The 23,605-nt window shown below is 46.3% G+C and overlaps 1 protein-coding gene across 1 annotated transcript in view; it reads left to right on the top strand.

Annotated features, from left to right (window-relative positions):
• The window catches only part of FOXN1 (forkhead box N1), an 848,919-nt gene that overhangs the window by 813,000 nt on the left and 12,314 nt on the right, over positions 1 to 23,605 (top strand). The window contains exon 9 of the mRNA XM_069615340.1: positions 2,449 to 2,970. Within this exon, the coding sequence (XP_069471441.1) occupies positions 2,449 to 2,970 (522 nt within the window). The remainder of the gene's footprint in view (positions 1 to 2,448; positions 2,971 to 23,605) is intronic.

Below are 23,605 nucleotides of genomic sequence, written 5' to 3'. Positions count from 1 at the left end.
AACCGTGCCAGAGCCACCCAGAGCCCACCAAGGGCTAAGAAAAGTACCAATCCACTGAAAGGTAAAGAAACAGACAACCGGACCGAAGTGGCCCAGTGTCTACCCAGCGTTGTCAGGAGTGAGAGCCTAGGAGGGCCCAAGAACGAACATTCTTGGACTTGGGGGGGGGGGCAAAACTCCCAGTGTAAATCTTCATATCCCAAGAGAAGGGATAAAATGCGATGGTTGGGTGAAGACATTGTTTTGAACACAACAGGAACATTGAGAGACGTTTTTCTGTTGAAAACATTCTTTGATTTTGAGACATAAGAGTCTCTGTGAACTCTGGGGTAAAGGTCAGAAACCAGCCACCACTACCTCCCGGGGTGAAGCAACCTTTAACTATGCTACAGCTAAGGATCCTTCTTTCTATCTTCTTTTTCATAGAGCAGAATAGTGTTAGGTAGCGTAGGTTTGGAACAGAGGACTGACTTTAGTCCGTAGCCCACAAGGGCCGTAACAAGAGCATACCAGAGGTATGAATCCACATAGCGCCATGCCTCATTACAAGTTTGGCAGTATTTTGGTGGTAAATCGGCCGAAATACTGCAAAATGGAATGACCATTACCACCACTTGGTCCCGTGGAGTTACCATGGGATTACAAGTGGTGATCATTTGCCGTTTCTGGAGTGGAATTGGGATTTTTTGGCTGATTTACTGCCGGTGGAATTACTGCACAAATCCATCGATTTTTGGAGGTAAAGCAGAGTATTTACCTCCAGCAACATGCTGGAGCTTAATCTGCCCCTTTTCCTACGAAAATCGGTGGATTTACCATGCAGTAATTCGGCTGGTGGTAAAATCATCAAATCTTATAATTATAATTTGTCGGTGCGGGAAAAGTGGTGGTAACAGAATTCCCACCACTTGTTTCCCACACTGCCAAACTTGTGATGTCTATTCACAAAGGAGGATGCTTAATATCTTGCCGTGGCTTGTAAACTGTTCAACACATGTATATTCATATAGCATGTGACAGGACCATGCACAGATTTCAGGGATAGGGATATCACTTTTTATTTTTATAATTGCTTGAGAAATATTCGGCCCTTAGCAAAGCTTATGAGAGTAAAATTAATTCCACTTTTTTTTACTGGACAACTGTTTGAAGCAAAAAGACAAACAAAAACTGAGAACAAAAATAGAATTGCAAAAAAATGATGGAGGTCATTTTTACAGGTTAGGCACTCAAGTGCAATGACACCAATCGACTTATAACTTGGGCTTGCAAGCTTAGAATCTGAAAGAACTCCACACTGGTACTCTCATGGTTTGATGTAAATAAGGCACTCTCTAATACTGTACAAATCTACTAAAAGTGGAGTGAATCTGAATCTCCCAAACAAACGGCCTCATTACGATTTTGGTGGTAATTTGGCAGTATATCCACCAATTCACTACCAAACTCTATTGGCGTTACTGCTACTTGTTCACAAAGATTTATTTCAGGATTACATGTGGTGGTAGGGTAGTATTAATCCCTATTTTGGGAGTCCATAGGATTCCATTGAGATTTCAGCGAAATTACCAATTATGCAGATTATTGGTCGTAAGGTGGAGGATTTACCTCAAGCTTTTTGCTAGAGCTAAATCCTTCACCTTACCACCAAACGTGTAGTACAGCAGGGCGGTAATGTGGAGGTAATGCAGCGGTAATGGAAGTACGGTCACATTACGACCATTTTTACCCCCACCGCCATACTTGTAATGAGGCCCAAAATACGTATTACGGTCACTGTTCCCTCAGGCAGCAAAATATTTGAAATTAAACCTACTGCAAGTGCAGCCACTAAATACCAAATGACGTTGAATCAAATTTTAAAAGACCACTGTGTATGGGTGAGCTTTTAAAAAAACATTATATAGTGTGCAGATTCCAAACGTGTAAAATTGGTAATTCAAAATGCTCACCAAGTTTACACCCTCCCAGTTTTTTGACATCATAAAATTTATCTAAATTTAAATTAGTTCAATTACCAATTTGTACAATAACTGGTTCCTAGGAAGGCATTCCATACAAAGATAGAAAATGTCCATTATGTGATGTAGGACTGCAAGATCTGAACCAAGTACGTATTGCTATAAATTGCTACCTTATAGGACCTCCTTATGGATACCAATATTTTAAACTATGGAACACGACCTGCTCATGATGCACTAACTCTACTTTCTTAGCGGACTAAATATATGATTTTTTATAAACTGTTGATATTTTAAAAGATGTTGATATTTTGATGAGTTTTGAAAATCGGAATGAGCAGTCCGAAAATGTTAATGTTAATTCACATTATTTATTGAATTTGTATACAAAATCATGTTTTACTTTTCTTTTTAACATTGGAGGGATTTCTGTGTAAACCCTAAACAAATAATAAATATAACATAAATATATGTATTTTTTTTACAGAAGAGCTTGACAGGCTGATTGGAAACAAAACAGAGAAGATGAGAACTTCAGTCATGACGGGTAATGGGGCAGGTCTATCCAGTCATATTTCTCTGCAGATGTCCATGCAGTCACAGAATCTTTGTGACTCGGCCTCTACTGAATCTGCAGAGTCCGTACATGCATCATGCGGCCCCCAGCATGATGAGCAGCAGCTAGGAAGGCGTCAGTCATCAGGTGACCAACACTCCTGCTATACCTCTGCACCACAGGCCTTCCAACAAATCTCTCCTTCTATGATGCAACAATCTCCTGGAATTTCGCAGACTCGCTTCCCACCTTTAGATCATCAAGAGGAGATAAGAGCACAGAACAGCAACCCCCAGGACTCCCCGATCCATGCCCACACGCCTCCCATGCAAAGCATACAGATGTTAACAGAGCTCCCGTCGGCTCGGACAATTCAAGACACTCTCATGGAAGGGGACCTCAGTAACGATATTGATGCCCTTAACCCATCTCTCACAGACTTTGAATTACATGGTAAGATTCTAATAAGCTACTGAGGTCCTGTTTTTCTGTTTCCATGTATACTAACCTTTTGCCATAGTCATTTAACATAAGAACATGGTATTGTGTTCATTGTAGTGAGCTCAAGATCATGGAATGTTATGTTACATCTCAATTGTAGTTTGCACCTCCATTTACTTCCTAAAGCTGCAGGCAGTCCTGATGTGCAAGCTTCAAAACTTCTGGGTTTCCAGAACAGCATAGTCCAACATTGGAAAATGAACAGCATTGAATATGATATTGCAGAATGGTATAAATGTGGCACATTTACATTTTGCAAATGGGAACTAACATTCAAATAAATGCAGACTAGGAATAAAAATGTTCAGGCTATAGTAGACTATGCATTATGGGTATCTTCCAACTCGGTAATGCTGGTGTTGTGCTGGGTTGGCTAACTCTTGAAGTCTCTGAAAACAACCCCACTTGCTAAACCATTCAGGCCCACCTGATGAAGAACTCAAAGAACATCAATGCCTCCATGAACGAATCTTGCAAACACTAAATATGGTAGCCACATAGAAGCCCTTCAAAGAGTACCAAAAAACAATTAGCTAAATAGTATAACCCTAACCTCAACCATCTCCAGAATTCAGAAGCATGGAGCAAATTTACAGTAGAAATTACCTTGAGACAGACAAAGTTGCGGACTACCAAAAGCTCTGACAACAAAAGCCAAAAAATCCCATTAGACACACTGCTTGCAATACACACAGTACACAGATAAAAGATTGTTAAAAAAAACACAACGAATTCATTCAAGAACCCACTGCATGCAGCGCTAAACGGACGCCATCATAATAACTCTGTAACTCATTCTCCAGCCAGTTCAAGAAAAATCCTACAGCTTTAAGACTACCTGCTCCAAAACGGCAATGCAGAAACACCAATCACAAACCAGAAGACCTCCCAAAAAATAACCCCCATGTAGCATGGAAGCATTCTGCACATTCTTCGCGTAGGACTTTGCAAGGGCACTCAGCGCTAGAAAACCATCAGGATCTCTAAACATACAAGCTCTCCAAACCTCTACACAAATCAAAATCCTGAGCTCACTTCCCTCTGCCAATTACTCTACAACTGGTAATTGGAACAAGGTACTGCATACCTCTCAACTAGCAAGCTTTTGACAGGTGTAACCTACCATGGAGTAATTCAACTCACCTGCCAAGCTTCTTACCCACCTGTAGTCTACAGCAAAGGTTGGCCCACCTGGGATTGGTAGCTCAATGTGCAAATGACAGTTGACTTTGGCAGCAATAGTTATCTCTCCCATCCAGCCAAGAGTGATAATCAGATCTCAGAGCCGAAAGGCTCTGGTCCAAAAGGAGAGGATCCACAATCGGCTGTGAGTTCCTCCCCATGTCCTGAGGTTTTCATTTAAACCACGTCTAACAACCAGCCTGGCCCTGGTTCCTCCCTATTTTGGTATACTGAAGATCACACAAGCCTGTTCTCTTTCTCTTCTCTTCTTTATATGTGGCAAGGGTTCTTTAGCCTTTTCCACTAAGCTCATGACCAGGCTCACTTCTTGTTTCAAATTGGCTCAAATGTGGCTTTCGCTGCAAGGCAGCCAGGATTTAAGCTAGAACTACGAGCAGGGTTTGGCCATGCAACCCCCCACCACTGCAGAAACTCAGAGACATGTCGCTGCCTAATTGCCCCATTCCAACTCCTTATGTTCAGATCACCCACTCCTCATTCTTTTCCTTCACCTTCATTTGCCACTTCACTCTTCTGCTTCTCTCCTCCTTCTACTAGGTGATCTCCCCCTTCTCCAACTCCAACTCCTCACTTACTTGTCTGCTTATCTCCTTCTTGATAAGTACTCCCTTCTCTAACACAAGCCTCTTCCTCGTGTCTCTGCTACTTTCCTGCTCCTCACTCACTCCCCCTGCATAACTCCTCATCTCCAATCCCCTTCCAAACTCCTTCACCTTGGCTTTGTCCCTGTCCCTTTTTATATCAAGAGCCCTATGAGAATTTGAACTTTTAGGGATTCACTGGAGGCCCCCGAAAATGGGAGCAGCATTGAATTGGTTAATGGTTAGACCTACCATCTCACCATTTGTGCTGAATGCCATATTGATTATTCGTTGTGGGCTGAGACGATAAAGAGGGGTGCCATCATCCTGAAATCATCTGACACCGTCATGGTGGCCACCTAGCCTCTCCCCAACTTCCCCAGGCTTCAATGGCTGCCCATGAGCTATCCCATGCCTCCTCTCCTGCCGCCATGTACGGGTGAGTGGCTTCCTCGCTGGATTACTTGGTGAGAAGGACTGGTGCGATATCAATCGCATCAGTGCCCCCATTTGCTGGTTGCGACTTCTTGTGTCAGCCTGATTGCTCGGTTTGCAAAGCTTATGGTACAGGCTTACAGACTACCATTGTTGGAAGTGGATTTTAAGGTCTGATTTTCCTTCTCTATGGGTGCGTACCTGGTGAGCAAGATTTGGATGGGGCAGAGGGTCTGGGGATCCCCCATGTGCCACCTCTATAGTCAGCATCACAGAGTGGGTGATGTTCTCAGTGGTTCAGATGTGACTTTATCACGTACCTTCCCTGTTTTTCATTTGGCTCACACCTAGTTTCTACCTTTCCCTGGGTGGTGCTGTAATGCTTCCTATCTATTCTTCCCATCATAAAATAGTTCACGCAATACAGGGGGTTAGCAGAGGGGCAAAATCTTTGGCCCATTGTAGATTGTCCTCTGCGTGTCTTCCTCCCTTTCATTCCCCCAACCAGGACACTATTGGGTACTCCCCCCAGAAGAATCCCTGGGGCTCAGGATGTTTTTAATTGTACTGGATAGGGCCTGGTGTCTCAATCATAGGAACCCAGGGCGTTCAACACCCAGAACTGATTGTCTGTGCACCACAGGAGCTAACTTTGCCTTCGAGTACGCATCCAGTCCATATTGATGCACATGCTCTATAAGGCTGCGTTTGGGAAGACTTGGTGGGAAAACATTAGGTCAGCTATCACAGCCAACTGTCGACTCCGTGAGCGTTGGAGGGCCTAGAATTGTACAAGTCTAGTGTCACCAGAATGTGATACTCCTTTCCACCGGAATTCTGAGCCAACATCTCTAATTAGAGTCTTCCTCTTACTCGAAAGGTTCTGGCCACCAATCAAAGTCTGTGTCTAAATCTGGGATCAGGCACATATAGCTTATGTCCATTGGTTGTTCTTCTTCTGCACTGGGACGGACTCTAGCTAGATGATGTTGTTTCCCATAGCATTACACAGAGAGCAAACTTTCCCTATACGACTTTAATTTTCCATTATGGCCCTCCCTTTCCCTAATAGGGTAATTTCCTTGACTATTCTAGGTTCCTGGGACCCAGCGCAATGGGAGGTCAGTGTTTATTCGGTGGATGTATGAAGGTTACATCTTGCCATCGAGGTAGATGGGTATTCACCTGACTCAAAAATGGACTGGGGATGTTGGGTCTGGGAGTGTAGGCTTGAGGACGGCTGCTAGCAGTCTCGATTGCCTCTTCCAGCATTGGCCCATACAATTGTTTTACTAACCTCTGGAAGTAAGGGGGCAAGGAGTTTACACATTATTCTAAGAGTAAGACATTCATGATCTGCTCTAAATGCATGTTGGCTAGACATTAATTTAAAGGATACTGGATCCAAATGGACAACTGACAGGGTGTCTCTCACGACTTTAGTTGCACAACCCCTGTAGTTTCTATGTGTAATATCGGGGTTGTGGCCAGCTTGTTCCACTATTCCATTCTTTAATTGCTCCTACGGTGTGTCTTGGACGGGATTCAGGAGCTGGTAGGTTACCTGCAATTCCCAGGTTAGTAATGGAGTTTTATAATTTCCCCATTGCCTCCTGTCCCAATTTGCTGTCTGAGCTATGTGCTCAAAGTTAGTAAAGGAAGCTCCAGAGTCCCTGCCTTCTACGTTTTTCAATATTATTGTGGGGTGTTGGACAGGGTGGACTCAGCGCTACAGATAAGGGGAGTATCAGCTACTTTTGCTCCCTAAAAATGGGCAAATACTCCCAAATAATAAAAAATAGGGAGTACAAATACTCCCAACAAAAAATAGGAAAAAACCATAGAATCCTGCGTCCCTGCTTTCACCCTCACAGCTCCATGCATATGTTTGGACCACTAGTGCACGTAGTACCATACAAAGAAACTACTGGTTTAACTACCTGATTGTAAGAAGCAAAAATTGATCTTTTAATATGCATGAATAACTAGGTGCAAAGAAATAAATATTACATAAACATTTCTGTTTTTCAGTTAAAACATATTTACTCACTCATAAAATACTCTGATTAGGAATTGAATTTACATGTTTACTCCCTAAAAAATGATTTTACTACCAACTTTAAAAAATAGGGAGTACAATACTCCCATTTCTGTGGATTATTTCAGGTACTTCTGTAGAGTATGGTCCTGTGTGGATCCTCACATGATTTGAAAAGGGAAACCAGCTTGGGCTTCTATGTACAGTGCTTGTCATTTCGACCAAAACACGATGCACCCTTTGCCCCAATGTGAGACATGGCGTCTCTTCTCTATTTAATTTATTTCATTTTTCCTGTTCTCGGTATGCTTAAAGAGAAAGTAACTGCACCTCTCTACTATATAGCGCCAGAGGCGTAGACAGGGTAGGGCCTGAGAAGACGAGGCGGACCCAAAATCTGTTAATGTCTCCTCAGCAGCACTGTGTAGGCATTTACAGATGTTAATGTTGCTGTGGTAAGCCCACCTATTTAGCTTCAGGCCCAACTTGTTAGACAATCCTGCCTACGCCTCTCTATAGCGCTAAATGAAAACCTTGCTGCACATATGCACGTTTTGCCTGAGACAAGAGCATGTGATGTATGGGCAGTATTAAAGCTCCTCAGCCTTTCCGCACACTTCATTCAGATTGCTTTAGATTGACAAGTGGGTATATAACATGAGGAACAGATGTGAGAGCTTGGTTTAAATACCACCTCCGCCAATGCCTTTTTGGAATTGCCCTTGCAATTAATTTCATTTATTACAGAACCTACATAATTAAAATAAGAAGACTGGTTTTCTAGGCAATGCATTATGCAACCATTTTTGTGGCTTGGATGGCCGAAGTCGAGTGAGGGTGAATAGGTCTCGCTCCACATTATTCAAAAAGTTTCAAGTCCCATAGACATTGAAAGTGGTTTATTTATATTTCAAACATTTTTACAGTACTAAATACAGTCCACTACGTTCGCCTCAGGGGCCCAGTTTATTGGCTTTTAATATTTTGATTTATACAATTTTTGTTTTGTTTGTGTAAATTCAAAGCTTAGTCCACAAATAGTAGACAAAGAACAGACACGTGTTACACTTCTTATATTACAATCGTGTACAACAGTGGTCTTGTAAAGTGCGCAGTTTGGTACCCTGTGACAATCAATGCTGTTTCCCCCTCTATTCAAACGTACACTTTAAAAGGCATCTTAGTTTTAGGGACACTTTCAAAAAATTCTTTAAGAGCTCAAGCTGCCCTCCCCTCGCTTCCCTCCCTTGCCTCCCTTCCCCCAGCAGTTCCACCTGACAGCAACTAGGATCCCTGTGAAAAGGTGCAAGGTGAGAAGAGCTGCGTTTTCAAACACTTTGTGGAAGGTTAACATCTTCACCAAAACCCAAAATGTAAAGGTATTGCAAAAAAGGTAAGAAATGAAAAAGGCAGCTGAAACCGTATTGCACATTTCAATAAAGATGTCAGAACAAAGAGACACCAACGCGATTACTATTATTTCACAAAACAGCCCAAAAATATATCATTTGCCAAACATTACCAAACCTGTACTATTTGATCAGTGGAGGGATTTTTTTCAAGCTGTCCCTGTTTGTACAACAGGGCATTGTTACTACCAATTTAAAGATTACCTGCAAATTCTCGCACAAGCCTGTGTAATCGTGGGAGTACTTGGACATTTGCTATCAAAACCAGACAATGGGCCTCATTACAAGTTTGCCGGTTTGGAAATAAGGGTGCCGGTAGCAACATATCGGCACCCTTTCCAGACCGCCAGACTGCGAGTTTGCCGGTACGGGCAGAGAACTCTCAGGAGGCCTGGCCTGCTGGGAGTTCAGGTCCCTACCAGCAGTATTTTCACTGAAGCACCGGCACCGTTAGCAACAGTGTTGATGCTTCAGTGTCCCCATTCCCGTGGAGTCCTATGGCACTCCACAGGAATGGGAATTTACTGTTTTGCTGCTGCTCATGATATCCCGGTGGCACTGGGATGTCAGGTGGCGAAACGGCGTTACAGGGTCGGCGGTAGCCCACCACCTACCGGCGGGTTTTACCACTGACCTCGTAATGAGGCCCAGTGATATGAATGCCTGGTTTATTTGCCACCAGCTGGTGTACGATAGTAATACCTCTGATATGGTTTCTATGTGATATTTCGGCACATTGAAAGCCGAACATAGAAAAGACTGATTTTTTTCACCCCTCAACCCCCCACAGAGGCTGATCCCCTATCCCCCACCCCCTCATGCGCTTGCGGGACATTATGGATATTTTGGAGCCCCCAAAGCCGTCTTTCTTTTCCCGCTGCCTCGCTTCCTTGCCCAAAACATTCCCCACCACAGACACACACACATTTACCCGACCCTGTTCCCCCTTCTCTTCCCCTCCACAAACATTTCCCCTCCTCCCACATATAGACAAACATACATACATTCAGACACACACACACAACACTTACCTCAGGCACCTGCAACTTCCTTCTTCCACTCGGCCGTGCCTTTCTGTCCCTGCGCGCACCCATGTGAATCCAGGGGCTTGAAGGTTTGAATGAGAGAGCGCTAAGAGGTCTCCAAGGGCTCTTTCTAAATTGATTTTTTTGGGGCATAATAAACAGATTTTTTCACTCCACACCCTCATATGAGGTAAATAATAGAGCAAATGATGGTAATAATTGGTATATGACGAATGCTTGGCAAGTGCAGAAACAAAAGCTAAAGCTAGCTTTGCCAGTGCTTGTTTTTGTTATTTTTGTAACACTATGAATGGAAACAGAAACAGACACATTTGAAGTGTCAATGAACGCCTATGTGGTTAGAAGGATGTCTATGTTACATTCTCCTTCTCACAGCGCACCTTATCTCTTGGTTTCCCCCATGTCATGGGGAACGATCTCTCTTGTACCAGTTTGGGAACTTAACCTCTCACTGCGGTATAGGTTCCTCGATTCGCACTCCGACTAGTGGTTTGGTGTCTCTCTACATTCCTTGCGTAGCTGTAATTTCCTCCCCCTCCTGGGATTTGCTTTCCAATGCTCCATCTTGGATTACTGTGTTTCTCACCCAATCTTGGGGTATAGTATGTCTCATCCGTCTTAGGGTCTCTGGGCTTCCCCCCCTGCTTGGGGTATTAACTCTCTCTGTCTTGTTCCTGGTGCCTTTGGATTCTTACGCCAGCATGGAATTTCTTGTCCCTCACCCCATCCTAGGGCTGCTTCATTCTCACCACGGCTTGAGCCACCTTCTCTGTGACCCAGGCTTGGGGCTGTTTCTCTCTTTCGCTGGATTGGGGCACTTCTCGATCAGCACAGCTTTGGGCAGTTTGCCTTTCACCCCACCATTGGAGTATCTGGCGTCTTATCGCTTCAAGGCTTATTGGATATTGGGTCCCAACCTTGAAATACAGCGCAGTGGTCAGTAGGTTAATAAAGATATCGCCTTTATTTCAAGTTCTCTTCATAGTAGCCCCAGCCACCGCCTCCTCCTCTCACCCATCCCATCCTCCTTTCAAACATCAACATTCTCCTTTACGTTTCAGTTGGGGCAAGCTACGTTCCATTGTATGCCATCTGGTCACTCAATTGGCATACAACACACCTCTTTCCCTCAATATTCATAACATCAACAGATTTTCGCACCACTGGCTTTCAGTCCTCTCACTTGCAGCCTTGGTAGCACGGCCACCATTCCATGATCCAATTTTATCTATTACTCAACCTCACTGTGTTGCCCAAATCTTCCTCAACCATCACGGGCCTTGATCATTTAGATGCACCTTTATCCACAAGCCTCCCCAACTTCACTTTCACCATAGTTCCTTTTGGCATGCATATATCACCCACATACTTATTTTATGTCATACCTCTCTTTCGCTAGACGCGGACTCTCTTTTATTTTCCTCCTTCTACTCTTGCACCCTTCTTCATTCAGTTTATACCTTCCCAACTATCCTGGACTCAACCTTGTATTGGGCTTTCGTCTTTGCAGAACTTCAAAGGGAGGCACACTTGTTTGATGTGGAGCCAGCCAATATTGAAATAGTCTCTCCATAACAGCACATACCCAATCCCCAACTATTGCTGACGCTATCCTGTCAGCGTCCATCACCCTTCTGTTGAATCTCTCCACCGTGGCATTCCCCTTAGGATGATTTAATACCGCTGTTGCATGCTACACACCATTCCCCTGCATAAACACCTACATTTCTCTCACCACGAACTGAGGACCATTATCCATAACAATCCTTCTTGGAAAAACCTTTCTCCAAAATATTGACTCCAAAAAACGCACTACTCTACGTGCCCTGACCTCCCTCATGACACACACCTCAGGCCACTTGGACAACATGCCAACCGCCATGATTATGTAGCTCCCTTGAACTCCTCTCACTTCTAACAGACCCAAAATGTCCACAGGCTCCACTCGCCACCACTTCCATTGGCAGCACCTTGTCACTATCCCTGCACCCTACACATCTTTTCAGCAACTGTTCCACATCTGCATCTATACCTGCCCACCAATAATCCTGTCAGATCATCACCATGGTTTTGCATATTCCCAAATGCTCTTTGTAAGCAACCTTCATGACAGTTGCTCTCATCCCTTCTGGCACCACCACTCGTTGTCCCCTGACTAACATCCCCTTCTCCACACTGAGTTCATTTTTATCCTCCTGTACTGCTAATACTCCTACCCTAGATCCTCAACAGGCCAGACCTTTCGCTCATGGAATGAGGATTGACCATCTTCGGTCTGGCATCCACCCCATTTACCACACACACTTCATTGTCAAGATCACTCAACATGGACATGGCACCTTGAACAGACTTCACTGTCCCAAACTTGGCCCATTGCTTGTAGCACTGTGCTAAGTGTCCTTTTCTTCCTTATTCCAACAGCCCACGTGTTGGGAGAAACACTCCTAATCATTCGCATCGTCTTCTGCTGTGCCTCCCTTAAGCCCTCTGCCTCGTGTTCAACCGCCTTCTAGGCTGCTGCTTGCTCTCTTCCTTTTGCATCACATTTTATTCTTGACTCTCTACTTGACCTAATGTGTGCCATCTATTGCTAACTTCTCTGAGTCCGCTTTCAGTTCTCTCATACAGATCTCTGTATGCCCAACCATCTTCGGTACCTCAATGGTTCTCTCCAACCCAATGTCGCCTTCCCTTCAAAGCGTTTCCCGCCCTTTGTGGTCACTACAACCTATAATCAGCTGGTCCCTAAGGTGCTCATCTTTACAGTGTTCAAATCTGCACTAGATGGCTAGATCTCACAGGACTGTGATGAATTCCTCGATGGTCTCATTCCTCCCTTGTTGTCTAGTGGCAAAGTGCTACCTGGCGAAAATCTTGTTCTCCTTTTTTATTAAGTGTTTATCCAGTTGGGCAATGCTTATTTCAAATGCATTCAGACCCTTAGCTTCCGCTGTGAGAGGTTCCGGTAGCCTCCTGTATATGCACTGATCTTGCTGTCCCAGACAGTGGTATAAAATGGAGTTTGATGAAGTCAAATAGAGCGTGGGACCTGGTATGTTTGCCATCACTCCTCAATGATTCCTTGCACACAACCCACTTGCAAAGCGAGCCCCCTGCCAGAGGACAGCTCTTGGCTCACAGTTGGCTCACAGTTCTCTGCTTCTCCAATTTCTTCTTTTCCAGGTCCATAGTACTGTGCACATAGATCTGTGCACACAAAGAAGCATTCTCAGTGCTAGGGTGCCCGCAAGCACTATGTAGTAAGGCCTTCCCCTGTGACACCGTGATCTGCAGCCGCAGGCACTGTCTCGGACAGTGTCCCGTTGTCAGGTGCACACGCCGTCAGGATGTGCTCCTGTTGCCAGGCAACGTGTGATACCTGCCGACACAGCTCTCTGCACGCTGTGGTGCGTCACAGCATGGGGGCAAGACACAGGGCCTCAGCGACGGCCGAACCCGGCCGGCAATCAGCAGGGGCTCGGGTCTTCAGTAGCGATGCATTCCCATCCGAAGCTGCAGGAGGCACAGCTGGCATTCAGGTCGGCTTGGTGCTTGGAGGCACGGTGGGGCATGGCTGGGGCTCCTAGAACATCCTTATTGCCAGTATTGGGTCCCGACCTCAAAACAACACACAGAGTAGGTTAATAAAAATATTTCCTTTATTTCAAGTTCTCTTCATAGCAGCCCCAGCTCTCCCCTCTCTAAACCTTCTCCTTTCAAACGTCAACTTTCTCCCTCGCGTTCCACCTGGGGCCACCTACGCTCCACGTTCCACACAACATTCTACTCCATCTGGTCACTCAATTCACATACAACATCGGGCTTCTCACCCTTCCTTGAGTTATTTGGCTCCTCACCCCTTCTTGAGTTCTGTTGAGTCTCGCCCCCTCTTGGGCTAGCAAGTTTTCCATCCCTCTTCTCCTGTGTCTTGCCCCCTCTTGGGCTAGTGGGTTTCTCACCTGTTATCTTGTGTCTCTCCTGCTCTTGAGCTAGGGAGATTCTCACCCCTCTTCGGTTCCTCCTGTCGCTCGCACCAATTCCAGCTATCGCCACACCTTGCTGCCCACCTCCCGCTTCTCAGGTTGCTCAACGTACCTTGTTGACTGCGGTGGTGCTCAGGACCACGACTCTGGCTTCCGCCCGGTCCTCTTCATACGTTTGCTTGCATAAGTTCCTCTCGTCGGTGCACAACAGGATTTCAGCATCGGGTACTGAAGGCACCGGTCAACCGCTGCAGGGGTGGTCAAATTGCGTTCTCTCTCATTTGGTGGGCCGAGCTTCTCTGGCTCCCAGCATTGGGGAATGCAGCAGAGTTCCACGGGCTTACTCGCTCCTCCGCTCCTCCGCTCTTCATGCCATCTGCGTGATGCTGCTTACTGCCTCTGCCTCGAATGGGGAGGTTCCCTCCTCTGGGTTTCATCGCAGATATGAGCTCTCTCACTCTGGATTCAGCTTCCCCTCTGGGTCAGTCTCATATGATCTTTATGCTGCTCCTTGTAACAAGATGGGCAAAGCCATTAGTCCTGCACTTCATACAAGGATGGCAAAAATAAAGAGTCAGAAACACCACCAGCCAGTTTTAAAGGTCCTTGTACATCTTTGCCCTGATCAATCCCCATAGAGACAAAACACATGGGATTCTGAACTTGTGGGAGGATGAGTACAAATCCTACTTGGGAATTCCTTGTCCCCTCAGAGGAAGTCACCCCCACATGGATCGTGCTTGCCCTGCCCCCTAGGGGGTGTCCAGCGTCACAGGCTCGCCTATGTAGTCCCATATGGGTTGGATCCACCCCAGGGAGAAGGGACGAGTTCCCTGGATTCATCACACACCCTTAGTAATACAATGGTGTGCCCCAGTCATTTTAAGACTAATCAAGTAAAATACTGGTGGAACATGAACCACTTACGAAATCCCTCTTGTGGACGATGTGGAATGTGTGCAAGGTTAAAAGAAATGTAAAGGGAAATAACGAACGGAGTGTAGCTATGGATAGACAGTAGATTGTGTCAGACCCAATAGTACAGTCATTTTAGCTTTAAGTATACGTATTACAATGTGCTGCTTTCAGTGTTAGCACTATGTCATATTCTGTGAAGGGAGTCTTTAGACCTGCAACTTAGGCACACCACCTCGAGAAGGGAATTCTAAAATGTTCCATCTGAACACTTTCCCTGCTGACTTTGTGTACACTCCCTTCCTGCCCTAACATCTATTTGAACACCTTTATCTGTCCACTCACATGTTTTTCTTTAAATTCCTCTTACTCAGAGCTCAAGTCGAGGGTACATGTGGGTGGACGAGACCCCCCCATTTTTCAGAGGGCACCTTGATATGCTAATTTCTGGTGACGCCACATTCAATTGGTATGTTAATGAGTCCCCCACTCTCTTATTTTAGGACCTGACCCCTGCAGTCTTTCCCATCTCATACCTCTTCACCTGTTGACTCCCAAATAAGGTTAACATCAGATATTTAAGAAGCTGATCAAACAGAGATAAACAGTTTTAGGAGCATGATAACGGTTTTCTAATATAGTACTCAGCTTAGGTTCTATGTATGCATTTGGCTTGTCAAGAGGGCGACTATGATTTCAAACTGAGAACACCACTCAAATGAGCAGGGTTTGAAATGTCTACCAGTTTCCTTCTCCTTTGTCTAGTTTCAAAATAATCCCCATTAGTCTGCTCTTTATTCGGCAGGTCCTTCATCCACCCTCCTGGGCCCTTCATATACCAAAATCTACTGTTCAGCTATGCTCAACATCCCCAGGTATCCACTGCTTACTTTCCTCATTCTCTGTTTTATAACTTTCCGCTGCTCTCTCCTTAACCGCTTCCCCTTAATCTCCCGTTGCTAACTTTCCCCAGGTTTACTCCATATCTGCAAAGCAGGTCCATAGGACGTGATAACTTCAGCCAGTCCCACTACATTAGCTAGCAGCACTTACATTCTGAGACTTAAAAGCATGATCTTAAGATGCAAAGTGGTGTCGCCAAAAAGTCAGAGACTAGGTTTAGTTATTATATATGCCATAAACCCACACGGTTGGCAGGTATGCTTCTTAGTCCTCCAATCATCTTCTCACCTTTCTGTGCTTTTACCTGTCCACCTTTCCTTTCCCAACATTCCCCAACTCCCCCAACAATCTTATGTTCACCTTCTCCCAGCATACATGTCCTAGCTCTCCCTCCATTCGAATACAACATCCCCTAACAACCTTCCAATATTGTCCTTTGACCACCTTCTCCTGCCCCATCAACTTTCACAATCTCACTAATGTCCTTCTTATTCTACTCTCTCCTGTCCAACTTGTCCAGCCGTAGTTATTATGCAGGCTTTGTTTTTTTTCCTCCTGCTCACCTTTCCTGCCTCCCCATGCTTTTCGCTGTCGAACACAACCACTCCCCTGGACTCTCACCACTCAACACATGGTAACATGCCACCCCTTTTCATGCTGCTAAAACAATTGCTAGTAGAATCCTCACAGAGCAGCATTAGCAGCTCCTTTTTCTTGATATAACCAGTCCAATAACAGCTTCCAAAGCCCTGCCACATCTCCTGCAATGAACCACAGCACTTCGCATTCAGTCATCCCATCACACTAAATCTAAGCACAAAAGGCCTCATTACAAGTTTGGCAGTGCAGGAAAAAAAGTGGCGGTAATTCCATTACCGCCACTTTTTTTGGCACTAACGGAATTGCCACAGTTTTTCCTGCACTGCTAAATTAGAATTTGTTGCCGGACTTTCCGCCGGCGGAATAACTGCACAGTAAATTCATTGATTTCGAGAGGAAAAAGGGCAGATTCACCTCCTGTTGCTGCAGGTAAATCCTCCACTTTACCTCCAAAAAACAGCAGATTTACAGCATGGTAACTCCGCTGGCGGTACATCTGCCAGAAATCTCCATGGAATTCAGTAACTCGAAAAATTGGGAATTACCACCACTTTTAAATTCTGTTTTAACGCCACGGGAACCATTTGCGGTAATGTTAATCGTGTTTGGCAGTAATTTCGGGCAATTACTGACGAATTTGTAACAAGGCCCTTTAAAACTTTAAAATTATCCTCTCACATATAAAATAACACAGGCTGTAAACACAAATAAAATAATTGGATAAGAAAGAAATTACAGAAAAAACCCTTTTGGTCCTGGTGCCACCGGGAAAGCAAAGGCTATTTTCCTGGGAGTGTCGCTTATAATGTCAATTTTTTACATAGTGCATCATGCCAGATTACTCTGGCTTCTAAAGAAGGAACATGAGGAGGGCATCCTTAGGCTACCAATGTACCCACTCACTGCACACCCACGGCCATGCCATTAGCTATATACCTTATCACCATTACGCTTCCATTTTACCCTCTCTATTGTAAAAAATGTAAAAGGCACCTGCAAATGACGCTTTGCAGAGAGCATTTAAAGTGGATTATTATGAAAATCACATGCAGGAGCAAACTCAGGAGACATTTGAAGGAGAATAAGAAATGCTCGGTGGAAATGCTAAATCCGATTCGTACCCCTACTGATCCTTCAAATGCTTTGAAACTCCCCTGCATGGTAAGCAGCGTTTACAAGTAAAATTACAGTGGCGGTAAAATGCAGCGTTTAATTGTGAGCGCCGCTTGCCATGCGAGTGGTGCATGCGGCACTCACAATTAAAAGTAAACGCAATTAAAAGTAAATGCCTGGCATTCGAGCATGGCAGGCAGCGTTTACTCATTTTGCATGGCGGAGTGCAAAAATGCAGGGCCAAAGGTGGCGTACACGCTTGTACGTCACCTTTAGCCCTGCATTGTTGCACTCTGGCGTGCAAATGACGGAAATTTGGTGGTGAGGAGCTGCATACGTGTATGTCAACACTTAACAGAGCTCATCGCCACCAAATTACTCATTTAAGAAACATGAGCTCCGGTATGTTTATTACACACATCAGACGCCAAACCATGAACCATCAAATAATGCTTGAACACCAAGCAAAACAAAGGGGACAACACACACACATACACACACTCTAAAAGAAGAACGTTCACTCGACCTTTCTTTAGCCTCACATCCTGCATGTTCCCAGTAAACGTAGATCCCATCGGAGTACTTTCAGCTGGTCAGAGCATTACACTATAATTGTAAACCCATCACACCAGAACATTAAATTGTATGAATGAACAAACTTGTATGGAAACGTTTTATTGAAATCCCTATTCCCATCCCTTGTAAATTACCACAGCTTGCTCTAGAACACATACACTTTTTCTGTTAATGTTCACAATTCAATTTTGTAAACTTTGGGCATGACAATGTATTGTTTTAAAATTGTGTATTTACATCATTCGCCGGCAATCATGTGAATGTATGTCCATTTGTAATGTAATGTGGTCATGTATAGCTCAACTTCAGCCATTGTGGCAGCCTCTTGACCTTACAGGTGCGAGAACCTTCGCATATGATGGCAATCGCTGCCAAATAGTGAATGACTGGCATCGTCTATCTATCTCTATATCATATTGTCTATCTATCTCTATATCATATCATATCATATAAAATAACTTTACACGTCTTAACTTATAAAAAGGCAAACACGACTGACTTGGCCTTTGCTGATGATTTCATTATGTTCTGTTCTCACTGCAAAGGCATATTAAACCGTCAAAATTAATCATATGGGGAAAGAGATATTTAATTCCCATTCCAACATTCCAATTTGGGGTGTGGGGGGGCAGAAGTGTTACCCAATCTAGTATCAAGTCTTAACTGATCAAGCATTCATTTTAAAATGCTTTCTTTTTATTTACATCCGTTTGCTATGTAATGATGCTGTGTTTATTTTGCTCCTAAACTGTCAGGGCAAAATATACTGTAGCAAGGACTCATTAGAAGGCCTGTAAGGTGGGGGCGCTGAGGCGCTGCTAACAACATGACCGCAGCCTGAGAAGCTCCGGCGACGGCAGATACATCCTTCCAGAAATCCTGTGCTCCATGGCCACACTCACCCCATGGAACCGGAGTACATATGCGTGAACCAGCCGAGCTCCACCTGATCCGAATAAATCGATGGGAGACACAACCCTGAAGGCGTAGCAGAGCTCTTCACCACGGCGACCCAGGCCTGGCTTCCGCAGACCTGCTGGGGGACGGGCTGTCTCGCAGCCGTTGCCATAAAGTCCGGGTAAAACAGTGGCAAATAGTAGCCCCACCAGTTGCCCAAGCGACCACTTCGACACCCTACCCTTGCGCTGGTGTGCAGAGTGATCCTCGTAGCTGGAGTGCAGGGCATACCTACTGTCTGTGATCCCTACATCAACACCGGAGTGCGTGGAGGTCGGAAAGGCCCGGTCCGGGTGCCGGTGGGGGAAGCATCGTGCAGTGAACGACCCCCCACGGCAGGGGGAGTCACGCTGCACATAGATCGACAACTGCTGGAAGCGGGGAGGAGCCCTGAGGGACAGCGGAGATCCCGCTCACCTACTACGGTAAACCCCGGCGGAGACCGTCGAGCACCCCTCCCACCCGAGCCCGGGCTACAGCGTGACCCCGATATTGGCCCAGCGCATCCGCCGCTGGAGCACATAGATTGCGGGTGCCGCAGCTCCTCCTGGAGATCACCACCGGGGCCACCCCTCCCTCTGCAGGTGCTCCGGCCCCAGACAGAAAAAACACAGCAACAGCACCATTGACGGGTGAGACAGTTGCCTGGGTGGCCTCAAACCTCCCCGAAACATAGAGTGTACCCTCAGGCTTTACATTGAGCTAAGAATGAATCATTCGGCCCGGCAGAGTTCCAGACCCTAGGCCCTGAAGTGCCGGTAGCATTCGAATAAATTTGACAGAAAGCAGGAGTGCTGACCTCAACGAATCGGTGGGAAACTCCATATAAAGCACAGTGCATGCAGCATTGCTCTGAGGAGACCCGCCATGCCGCGATAAACAACAAGAGGGCCCACCAGGGGACTGCTGAGTGGACTGCGGGCACGGGGGAGAGGCAACTGGCCCTGCACACCTGGCCCATCCTCGACTAGCACGGGTGATGTTATATGCTCCCACCCCCTCACGTGAGGGCACCCTTTGCACAGACAAAGAAGATAATCCCCACATCATCCAGTAGGCTACAATCTCGCCAGGACCACAGTTGACCCGCAGTCTAATGATCCACACACCCCCTCCAAACGTTGCACGGGGGCAGTGTGCAAGTACCACCTAGTGCCAGATGGGACCCTGGGTTGACCTGGGACGTAAGAAGCAAGACCAGAGCTCGAGAGCCCCTGGGGTGTGCGGGCATAACTAACGCAATCAAGCGGGGGTCCAACCGCTCCCCGGGGACACAACCTTGGCACTCCAGGACTAAGGGCAGCGACCGCACTGTGGGGAATAAGCACAATACCACCACATTACAGCCAGCATCAATGCTATTACTGGCAGAATGCCTCTGTGACCACAAGTGACTCATGACCTTCTGTTGTTTGCGAGGATAGAGTATCACCCTCTGATAGGTAGTGAGGCCTCCTTGGTTGGACATCACAACAACCCGAAGCTTCATAAAGGCGACTTGGATCCCCTGCCCTGGTCCAATCCCGACGACCTCAAGGTCGACAGCATTAGACACAGTGAAAAACAGGCTGAGGTGCTCGGAACAACGACCGAGCGGTGCTGCTCGAAATACCAATGCTGACCACCAAGTAGGGTTCTATCAGGAGCCTGTTCCACCATGGTCAATCCTAAAAAGCAGGCCAAAAGGGATCAATTCGCCAGTATGGACCAGCAGCAACCAGCAACATCCCAGGAACAGAGTTAAACACCATCTCAAATAGACGTTGGAGCCCTGAATCAAACGTTATTAGCATTGAAAGGCAGCACGGACAGCCTAGGGGCTAAGATTGATGCTCTGACGTGCAAAGTGGACATATCAGCTATACAAATCGACAAATTGTGCAGTTGCATCTCAGAAGTTGAACGACGAATAGGAAACGTAGCGGACAAGGTGGCCACCCTGCAATGTGAAGTGGCGGAACTACAACAGTCCGTTAAGAAAGTCATGGCCAAGAATGAAGATTTCAAAGGGCATTCAAGGCCGAATAATATCCAGATCCTAGGGGTTCCGTTATCAACCCTGATTGACAAAACACGAGAAGCTTGTGGAAACCTTACTGATAGAAGTCCTAGACAACCCCCCCTAACGTCCATGTTTATGGTGGAGTGGGTGATCCGATCCCTGGCAGCCAAGCCTCCCCCCCCTCGGTGCACCAGAACACCCGATTATAGCTAAAATATTCAGCTATCGAGACAGAGATATCCTCCTATGAACAGCCAGAGAGAAGGGTGAGCTGCGTCGGGGTCCTTCTACAATTTGGCTGTTCCCAGACTTAAGCCCGACAGTGCAGGAGCAGCGCAAGACCTTTCAGGCTGCCAAGAATATTCTGTGCAGAAAGGAAGTATGATACGCCATGCTATACCCTGCCAAACTGCGCTGGCCTAGAGAGCACTTTGCCATGGATGTGGCCGCACAGAGCATGTTGGCCGCCCCTAGCGATCTGGTACCCGCAGCCACTGCAGACTTGTTTAGTAATGTTAAAGTGAGAAATTGGGGGCATGGGGGAGGGATGGGAGCCGGTAGGTTATTGTTTCTGGCGCGGGAGGGTGAGGGTGGGTTGGAGGGGACGACAACAGTTGTCCACATCAAAGTTAACAGTTACATGGATTGACGTAGAAGACAGGGAGGCTCACACACCATATACACCTCAAGTACACATGGTGAGAAATAGAGTCACATCGCATTGGCCCATTTGTAAAGCACAAACAAAAACCCTGCTGCCAACATGGATAACGATGCACAACCCACAATTTGGGTAAACCACCCTTAGGTGAGAAATCGAACGCAGCACTATCCATACTTCCCTGGAACATAGGGGGGCTCACCAAACAGAAAGAAACCCACATGACAGCTAACTATAGCAGAAACCATCAAGTTAATGTACTATGTTTGCAGGAAACACATCTGGCTAAAGGGACGCCCCTCCCTAAACTGGCAGGATGGGGCGTCCATAGATATGACTCCTCTTACCCCTCGCATTCCAGTGGAGTGGCTATTTACATTCACGGGTCCTTACAGTATAAACTATACACGAGCAGGTCTCGGATGAGGAGGGTCGGTACATCATACTGGCAGGGGAGATACACTGTACAAAATTTCTATACATAAAAACCTACGCACCTAACCATGCGCTAAACACATGCACAGATTCCCCGGGTATGAAATTGTATGGGTGGGCGATTTCAACATGGCCCTCACTTTGGAACTGGATAGGTCTGTAACCACACAACAATCCCTTCCCCAAGCAGTCAAGGCATGGGCTTCCATCGCCAGCTACCATGGGCTACACGACATATGGTGGGATGCGCACCCACAAAAGAGAGTACACCTTCTTCTCAGGGGTGCATGGTAGCTCTTCTAGGATAGATTATATCATGGCCACCGCCTCCATTAATAGGAAGGTCTCGGAAGTCATTATACTCCCCCGGACATTGTCTGATCACTCACCCGTGCTAGTCCGAATCACTAGCCTCATGAGGCCCCCGGGTCAGCTCCGTTGCCGGTTCAGAGCCACTGCTCTAGAGGATGTAACTTTCCATGCAGAGATTAGCTGGACATACAGACCTATTTCCAGGCTAATGTGGGATCGGTTCCAGAGACAGGCACGGTGTGGGGGGCATTCAAAGTATATGTAAGGGGATGCTGTATCTCTAAAGAAGGCAGAGTGCTGAAAGCAATATGAGGGAACCCTAGACTCCCCTGATCTGCGCCGGGTACTGAATGCTCATAGAGAAGAATTTACTCAGCTGGCAACCAGGGAAGAGAGATGAGAGATACCTGGGTGACCCCATAGTGGCGTCAAGATACGGGGAGGGGAACCACCCCAGCAGAACACTAGCCTGGGCCATTAAGCAGGAACACCAAATCACGCCCATTGTCGAGGTCAAAGGTAGGAATGGGACTCTCATTAAAGACCTCGAGGGGATTAATAACACATTCCGAGAATATTATGCCCAGTTGTACAACTCACGGCCCAGTGCGGGACACAACGCACTAATGACATATCTGGATGAGATCGCCCTGGGATGGTTAGACCAGGAACAAGGTGGAGCCCTGAATGCCCCGATATCTGAGGAGGAGATCCAAAAGGCAATATTGTCCCTCTCCAACGGTAAAGCTCCTGGGCTGGTCGGTATAAGAGCAGAGTTTTACAAAAACGTACCTAGACCTACTAATCCCCAATCTCCTTTGTATGTACGAAAATGCACTATTGGGAGGCACCCTTACGAAATCCACCCGATTGCCACTAGTAACAGTGCTCCTAAAACCCGACAAGAACCCCCGACAAATGGCATCTTACACACCGTTGTCCTTAATAAATACTGACAACAAAATACTCGCCAAGATATTGGCAGACCGTATAATTCCGCATATGCCTGCAATAACCCTCCCCGACCAAGCGGGTTTCATTCCAGGCCAATCAACCCAGCACAACCTGAGACACCTGTTCGCCCTGATGCATAATGTGAACCCCGAGATACCAATGGCAGTCGCGGCCCTCACCACAGAGAAGGTTTTCGACTCCGTCGAGTGGCCCTTCCTGTTTGAGGTCCTTCGACGCTCTGGATTCAGCCTCACATATACCTGATTGAGTCAAACTGCTGTATACGGCCCCCAGAGCAGTGGTGTGCACCAAAGAATATATTCACCCCTCCCGGGGCACACGCCAGGGTTGCCCATTTTCGCCAATATTATTCGTTCTCGCAATGGAGCTTCTGGCCTGCCACATTCGGGAATGGCATGCACACTGTGGGATCCATATACATTCACACCTGTCCATCGTCTCAT

This window comes from Ambystoma mexicanum, chromosome 9, assembly GCF_040938575.1.
Source record: "Ambystoma mexicanum isolate Mex_15411 chromosome 9, UKY_AmexF1_1, whole genome shotgun sequence".
NCBI classification, from domain to species: domain Eukaryota; kingdom Metazoa; phylum Chordata; class Amphibia; order Caudata; family Ambystomatidae; genus Ambystoma; species Ambystoma mexicanum.
Note: the sequence above shows the minus strand (reverse complement) of the source record. Positions and strands in the feature narration are given on the sequence as shown.